This window comes from Sinocyclocheilus rhinocerous, unplaced genomic scaffold (genome assembly GCF_001515625.1).
Source record: "Sinocyclocheilus rhinocerous isolate Xijiao unplaced genomic scaffold, SAMN03320098_v1.1 scaffold831, whole genome shotgun sequence".
NCBI lineage: Eukaryota > Metazoa > Chordata > Actinopteri > Cypriniformes > Cyprinidae > Sinocyclocheilus > Sinocyclocheilus rhinocerous.
The window spans coordinates 618,917-627,302 of record NW_015641020.1 but is presented as its reverse complement, the minus strand read 5'-3'; the positions used below and the strand labels follow the sequence as shown (position 1 = coordinate 627,302).

The window sequence follows — 8,386 nt, the reverse complement described above, 5'->3', positions numbered from 1 at the left end:
AACTTTTATAAAGAATATCTCTTTGGATTTGAGACTTTAGTCTTTGCAACTTTACAGATCTTCTTTATGCACCAAGAGCTTGTAACACTTCAAAGAGAAAGGAAAAATTGAAATCGCATCATATGACCCCTTTAATAGTCAAGGCAGAGATTAGGTGTAGGATTAAATGGGTGAGCTGCATAACTGTTTTAGACTGAATGTATGTTGGTATTTGAACAAATGGACAAGGAGAGGGCTTTTCCGTAGTTAATAGTGAATAAGTGTTCCCTATTCTAAAGTGTTACCCTTTTCTCTTCCATTACTGTAGCATTGCATTGTAGTTCAAAGCTCATAGTACATATTTTGAAAAGCAGAACCATCTTGTTTTATAAGTTGTCCCAGGTTTGACCTTATATACCCCGTTCCTGCCATCAGATCAGCTAGTATGCTGAATCTTGAATTATTAATGTTCAATAAAGCAGTACAGTGGCCCCTGAGGCATAGCCAGTGCTTTAATATTGTGAGTGTTCTCCTGTGTTATACATAATTAGAGGGCGATTGAGGCAGTCCATCATTCTTTACATCAAAACAAGCCCCGCCCCCACAGTAACAGACAACCCCCTAGACTTATGTAGAAGAACTTAATAAATAATTTAGCATTGGTCCACAGTTAAGACATTAATTTCCACACAGTGTCATAGATCATTGTATGACATCACTTGCTTGACTGATGTTACGGAATATCTGAACAGCTCTTTTCCACTTGTGCACTGCTTTCTGTGAAAAACTGACTGTTCATTTTTATACAACTTCTTTTTTAGTCATAGTTTTTTTCTTTTGATGAAATTTGTGGATATTTACATTTAATTGTATATTAGATTTTAATATGAATTATTATATATTTGTAAGTGTGTGTGTGTGTTTGTGTGTGTGTGTAATCCTGTCACACACCAATTGTAGCATGCCCATTTTAAACAGTTGTCATTGGTTATCACATAACTTTTGACTGACCATGATGTCCCAAGTTTTAAATTGTGTGTTAATAAGGGGTTGAGATTAATCGCTTTTTCAGCATCTCATACTCTGCAACCCTCTACATTGCGAGTAAATCACTCGCATATGCGACTTAGGGGTGGGTTTAGGTTAAAAAGTATATATCTGTATATAAAAATATGTAATGTCCCCATTTAGATAGCTAAGTAAACGTGTGTGTGTGTAAAATAGTATATCAGTCTGGCGAGTAAACAAAAAAATTTACTAGCCAATGGCGATTATATTGCCAAGGTGTGCGTAGAGGGTTGCTCTGTGTATAGATCCTTGCCTTGGTTTTGATTTGTGCAGGCAATATTCACAACATCTCAATTCACTGCCGAACAGCTCAGTCTACTGGAAAAAACAAACATGTAATTGTGAGGCTGGAGCTCCACATGCTCTAGGGCAGGCAAAGCAATGATGTTGCTCGTACTGTAAATGCGCAGCTGATCTATCATATGTCTGTGCCATTCCTGATTGTCCAGGGTGAGAAGCAGAGTGTGTGAATAAGAGAATGACCATCTGCTGTCTCCTGGACAGCTTCATCCTTTCTTTCAGCAAACACATAAGAGACTTAAGCAGGGATTTCACACAGCTTTACTTTAAGGCCCTTTACACTTTATGCTAATCAGTTGACAGTGTGTCTTAGTCAAAGCAGACTTTTAATCACCATATAGTAAATATTAAACTGATCTCAGATTTATTTATCAGTATTATTGGGTAATGGCCGTTACCTTCATATAAGTCTATTTCGTCTTGTTTCATTGATCCTCCATTCTCTAAAGTTTTAATATCCTATGCTCTTTTTCTTCTCTGCTAAATATCTTGTACTACGAATGTTTAGATCTTTGAACTAAAAAATGACAAATATACAAATTAAGAATGGTATTTTTGCAATCTCAATAATGAAATGAAAGCATAAATCTGAACTCTTCCTCTATCCCCCATCTTCAGTCTCTCTGCAAGATATCAACATGAGGAAGGCCTTCAAGAGCTCCACCATTCAGGACCAACAGGTGGTTTCCAGAAACTCAATCCCAAATCCTGTCCTGGAGCTCTACCACCGTGGAGACAAACCTCCCCCTCTCAATATTCTCAGCCCTTACAGGTGAGGTCATCATTATCCGCACTCCAATCTGTGCATTATTAACTCATGTCAAATAACATTAGCAACATTGCATCTTTTACTTTTCTTCTGTAGCATAATTTCAGCTAAGCAGGTTTTAAAATAGTGTAACTTTTCCAGCAACAAACAAATTCTAAGGTAAATAATGATGTAGTCGTATACCGTAATAAAAGCATTAGCAATTAACCGCAACATGAAAATTTGATACCGGCATATCCCTAGTGCAGAGGTTCCCAAACGTTTTACTATGAATGGCCAAAAATCAAACTTGGCTGTGGACTGAAAGTAAATGTTGCTAAACTATATTATATTAAAATGTTAAATTAAAAAAAAAATGTAATTAACTTATATCATCTACATTTCAATGCCAAACATTTTTTTTAAACAAGATAAATTAGAAATGAATAAATGCTGCAATTGCATGTTTTATTTCCTATTTCCACGTTCCCTGGTTTGTGCATCTCTGGTGTAGTGTGACAAAATGATAAATCACTTGCTGCATATCAAGTGCACTCTCCTAGAATATTCTCACTCTCAAGTATGTCTGAAAGCCCAGTTCATTTTAACAAGTTGTTTTTTTCAGTTTCTACCCAAATGCTTCAATACATCTCTACACAGAGAAAATGCTATTGTAGCAACCATCATATGTCTTTCTTTCTTTTTATAGAGATGATAAGAAGGACGCACTGAAGTTCTACACAGACCCCTCCTACTTCTTTTACCTCTGGAGGGAGAAAATGCTGCAAGCCACAGAGGACAAGAGAAAAGAAAAGAGGAGACAGAAGGTGTGTGTCTATTGCATAAATATGTTTTTGTGTGCACTTTATGGTCCTGTTTCACACTGTCTGTTCTTTCTACAATCACATACTGCTTTAAGGATGTCAAAAATGCTGGAACGTCGGTACCAAATTGATACCAAAATAAGTGTTGTACGTGGTACATTACATGGTTATGATTGACTTTAACTTTAAGACTTTAGTCTTTGCAACTTTACAGATCTTCTTTATGCACCAAGAGCTTGTAACACTCCAAAGAGAAAGGAAAAATTGAAATCGCATCATATGACCCCTGTAACAAGTGCTGGAAAAATGCTAAGCACATTTGGGCCCCCCTGTAAAAAACATTTCTCAGATTCATTTCCTCTTGACAAACCAGAAGCTTATGTGTTTATATGCAAAGAAGAAAGCAGAAGGAAACACATCAGTGGAAGTGTCTTTGTGTGTGCATGAATGAGAGCTCTAACTCCCCCAGACTTTGCCCCTTCTCTCTAGACCAGCGGCTCAGGCCAGACTCACTCTGACCAGACTAAGTCCCACTCCAGGCAGGCCCTTCCCAGAAGCCCCCTCCTATCCTCTGTAAGAGACCTGCATTTCTGTCAGTCCTTCTATTCATCTGTCAGCCCCTCACTTTGCTGACTCCAGTTTGTGCATTCACTTTCTTTCCCTAGTCTCTTCACTAGCTTTTCTACTGAGTGTGTGTGTGTGTGTGTTTAATGCATTCCCTGAATTATGTAGAAAACTTTCTTCACAGCACTTTTCAGTAAAAAATGTGGACACAACAATCTGTGTGTGTGACTTTGCTCTTTTAGTTTACAGTCTAAAACTCTTTCACCAAATGTGATGAAACCCTGGGCTTGCTGAAACACTAGGCTTTCTTTCTCACTCACTCTCATTCTCTCTCTCTCTCTCTCTCTCTCTCACTCACTCACTCAGGAGCAGCAGAAACAAGTGGAGGACCCCAGTCGTGAGGTGAAAAAGGTTCGTAAGGCTCGGAATCGTAGGCAGGAGTGGAACGTAATGGCGTATGATAAGGAGTTCCGCCCAGACGCCCGCTTCACGCCTTCTCCGTACCATGGCATGTCCTCTGAGGGCTCACTTTCACCAGACAACAGGTTGGGCGTCTCTTTTGCTGACTTTTTTTCCATGGCAATACAAGTGGGCTGCGGTTTAGCATAGCTCTCTACTGCCATCTGTTGGCACTTTGAGTTGCCAACACTTGGAGCTGTCTGTTTGTGTTTTATAGTCATACCAGAGCAATCTAAAGCATCACAACTGTATACTGTTCTATTTATTTATTAGTTTTTATTATTATTTTTTAACTTTTGATAATCAGGTTAAACAATTATTTCATTGGGGAAATTATTTTACATTGTGCATATTGTGATGATTTTAATGTGCTTTTTATGTGGTTATTAATTTTCCTAAAAGTTCTGTCATTAGACATGGTCGTTCTTTGTCGCACAATTAAGCAAATAAAACAGCAGAGTAATGTACAAAAACATTTAAAAATCTAAGTTTAAAAATTGGTTGGTAAGTTTGATTCATTCGGTGAATCAGTTCAAACTGTCTCTTTTAATAAATCGACTCTGATTCATAATGTTTTAGATACAGAGTTTTAGATATATGTTGAAAATATGCAGTATGTACTGTAGGTGAATGGTGCTGTTCATTGTTTTATTGGAGGGAAGAATGTTTACATTGGTTACATATTAGAATGAACAAATAATGTTAACTTATTAGAATAATTTTTGAAGGATCATGTGACACTGAAAACTGGAGTAATGGCTGCTGAAAATTCTGCTTTCCCATCACTGGAATAAATTACATTTGAAAATATTTTAGAATTGTATTTATATTTCCAAATATTGCTCTCTTTTTAAAAATACAATAAATGCAGTCTTGGAGCATAAGAGTCTATGCATATGCTTTCAAAACACCGTCTTTTAACATTTATTCTGGTGCAGTGGTTTGCCTTGAAGACTTTGGAAATCCACTGAGGGGCACAATCAACAGTCAACATTATTATGTTTTTAATAAACAGCATGCAGCACAGGCACTTCCAATAAAGCTGATCCGTGGAATCCAAAATATTAATTTTAAAGCTCAAGAACCCATAAAGATATTTGCATTTAATATTTCTCTCTTCATTTCCTTTTCCCCTTCTCTCTTATTTGTCTATCACTCTCTGTCTCTTTTCCATCATCAGGTCGGTTACCTCAGACATGGGTGAGCACTCTTACCCAGGCAGCCCCAGTCACCCGGCTCAGCAGATGGCCGTGGTCAGCGCCTACTCCGCTGCCAATGGCAAAGATCACCTCATGGCACCCTCTCATGTCCAGACCCAGTCCCTGGACCGTGTGTATCGGCCGGCCGCTTCCTCCTCCGCTCCACCTGGGAGACAGACCATTGGCAGGGTTCAGACGTCCCATGGACAACCAGTCACAGACCCTGCTCTCAACGGGCCACGTCCCCTGCAGGCTAAAGACTACAGGTCTGTTATTCTTTAGCTTCTCTTAATTCAGTAAATATCTGTAATATAAAGGGTGTAAAGCAGGGTTTTCTAATAATTTACATTATTTACATGAAATACCCACAAATTTCAAATAAACGTTCTAACCATTCAGTAAATATAATGAATAATAAATTTAATGAAATGTAAGATGAGGTTGCTGTTTTTTTACTTCATTTTACTTCATATTGTATTTTATTCAGTTTGCTTTTGTGTTTCTCTTGCTCTGTCTCATGAACCACCTGCAGTTCCATAATGAACCCCTAGGGGTTGTACTACCCGGGTCTAAATGCTCGGTTTTCATTCATCAGAGTCTAAATAACCTACAAACAAACACATATACAGTGTTTCCAATTAAATAAAATTAACTTGACTTTCAAGGGGGGCGGGGGGTGCCGTTGGGGGGGCGGGCCGCCCCCCTAAAATAATGGCAGGGGAAACGCTGCATATATGATCATGTGTAAAATTATCTTTTATCACTATCTATCAGTTAACACAAACTCACTCACACATAATTTTAGTTTTGTTTATATACTATTATAGTATTTATTAATATTTTGAATTAGCTTTCTAGATTTATCTTCATTTTAATTTTGGAATAAATTGTAGTAATTTTGTTACATGCTTTTGTCCGTTTTATTAGCTATCTTTAATTTATTTTGATTTGTTTTAGTAATTTTAGGACCTGAAATAAAAAAATTTATTTTAGTTTTTTTCCATTTTTTTTTTTTTTTTAGGTTTCATCAGATTTATTTTATTAATTCAGCTTTATTTCAATTCACAATAACAGTTTTTAATAGTTTTACTTTTAGTCAGCAATAACAATATGTATGCGAGAGTAGATTTTTGACATCAAAATAAAATGAAGGTTTATGTTGTTGTTGTTGTTGTTTTGGCATGACACATGCTCAAATTTAAAACATAAAAGGCCAAAGAGTTACCATCTTGTAGTGAGCTCTAGGCTTAGAGCTCATCTCCTGAGTGCAGTAAATGTGTTTGATTAATTTCTTTTCTCTGTTTGTATCTCAGTGGTCAGCAGTCTCAGCATCGAGAGTATTTCATACCTCCTGCTCCTCCTCCACCTCCTCCTATCATTCCTTCCGCCCAGACTGCCTTTGACAGTCCCACTGGCCCCTCCTCTGCCCCGGCCAGTGCTATGCCATCTCTTTCCCAGACCTACAACGTTTCTCCTCCAACCCCTGCCCTCCCTGCTTCCTACACCCCTTCCCCAACCCATCATCCTCCCACAGCCCCCCCTCCACCTCCACCTGGTCTGCCCACACACCCCCACCCGCACTCTCACTCACACACCATGCCCACTGTCCCTGCGGAAGCACCAGTTGTCCCCAGGAAGGGCCAGATACCTCTCATCCCAATGAGCGATGCACGCAGCGACCTGCTGGCGGCCATCAGACGAGGTCAAGAGATCACTTATTAAGTGGGGTTTGGGTGTTATGATGTCACATGGTGACTACAATGTACTTTACTTTATTTATTTATTTTTGCATTATGATAAGAAGTGGTGGCGTTATGAAAATAATGTAAAAACTCTTAATGTTCTCTTATATTATATGAATTCTTATCATATAAAAGACTATTGTATTATGTTATATTATATTAATTCTTGAAAAATTGTTTGGAGTCCATAGTTTTTTTTTTTTTTATGTTATTTATTTATTTGTGAGAAGAAGACATTTATACTTTTTTCAGAAAGGGTGCATTAAATTGATTTAAAAAAAAGTGACAGTTAAGACATTTATAATGTTACAAAAGATTTATATTTCAAATAAATGTTGCTCTTTTGGTCTTTCTATTATATCAAAGAATCCTGAAAAAGTCAGTTTCCACAAAAACATTAAGCAGCACATCTGTTTTCAACATTGATAATAATAAGAAATGTTTCTTGAGTACCAAATCAGCATATTGGAATGATTTGTGAAGGTAATGGCAGCTAAAAATTCAGTTTTTATGAACAGAATAAATTACATTTTAAAATTACTTCAAATAGAAGACAGTTGTTTTAAATCACAATAATAGTTCATTATATTACTGTTTTGATCCAATAAATGCAGCTTTGGTGAGCATAAAAGACTTCTTTAAAAAAAAAATGTTTAAAAATCTTACTGACACCAAACTTTTGAACAGTAATTTTTTATTATTTTTATTTTGGGGTGAAATATGGCCTGAGCCGTGTTTCTTATCAGTTCTTGAGGGTTTTTTTTTGTCTCTGGTTCTCACTTTTGTTTTGTTTTGTTTTTTTTTCTCATAGGGATCCAGCTGCGTAAGGTGCAGGAACAGCGGGAGCAGGAAGCGAAGAAGGAGCCAGTTGGGAACGATGTGGCCACTATATTATCCCGTCGCATCGCCGTGGAGTACAGCGAATCTGATGAAGACTCTGAGCTGGACGAAAATGAGTGGTCAGACTGAAACATTGAAAACAACAATAGAGGAATAAAAAAAAAAACCATGAAGTAAGAATTAGAGTGTAGGTTTCAGAGAACAGAATAATCACAACTAATGTAGCATGCCGATGTCTGTCTGCACTAAAATAACACGGCTCCTGTGTTTAAAAAATAAGGGCTGCGTAACTACAAAGTCTCAAAGAGACCGAACCAGAAACTTTTGAATTTTCGATTGTACATCTTAAACTGAAGCCTTGACAGTGAAGTTTAATCAGAGTTTTGACCCCAACAATGTCTAACTAAAAATGTTAGACATCTGATATTTTTTCTGCAAGACTGGTCATCATTTTTAAAAGTCAGTTACATAAACACATAGATTGATCTAATTTGAAACTGAAAAGTAAGACTGATAACCACTTGGTTAACTAGTTCTTAAGACAGTCTTAACATGGTGACTATGTTTATGCAACTGGCCCCTGCTTATCTACAAAGTGGGCTTGAGTTCACTGCCTTGACACTATTCATCAATTACTCTGAATGTGGGGGTCCTACCATCTGT

The 8,386-nt window shown here is 37.3% G+C and overlaps 1 protein-coding gene across 2 annotated transcripts in view; it reads left to right on the top strand.

Annotated features, from left to right (window-relative positions):
- LOC107753944 (wiskott-Aldrich syndrome protein family member 3-like) overlaps nt 1–8,370 on the top strand; it is a 36,101-nt gene extending 27,731 nt beyond the window's left edge. For both annotated transcript variants that reach the window (XM_016570233.1, XM_016570232.1), the window contains exons 4-10: nt 1,966–2,119; nt 2,805–2,922; nt 3,409–3,492; nt 3,850–4,028; nt 5,123–5,407; nt 6,455–6,843; nt 7,695–8,370. In XM_016570233.1, coding sequence (XP_016425719.1) covers nt 1,966–2,119; nt 2,805–2,922; nt 3,409–3,492; nt 3,850–4,028; nt 5,123–5,407; nt 6,455–6,843; nt 7,695–7,852 — 1,367 coding nt within the window. In that variant the 3' untranslated portion in view covers nt 7,853–8,370. The remainder of the gene's footprint in view (nt 1–1,965; nt 2,120–2,804; nt 2,923–3,408; nt 3,493–3,849; nt 4,029–5,122; nt 5,408–6,454; nt 6,844–7,694) is intronic.
- The last annotated feature ends 16 nt before the right edge of the window (nt 8,371–8,386 follow it).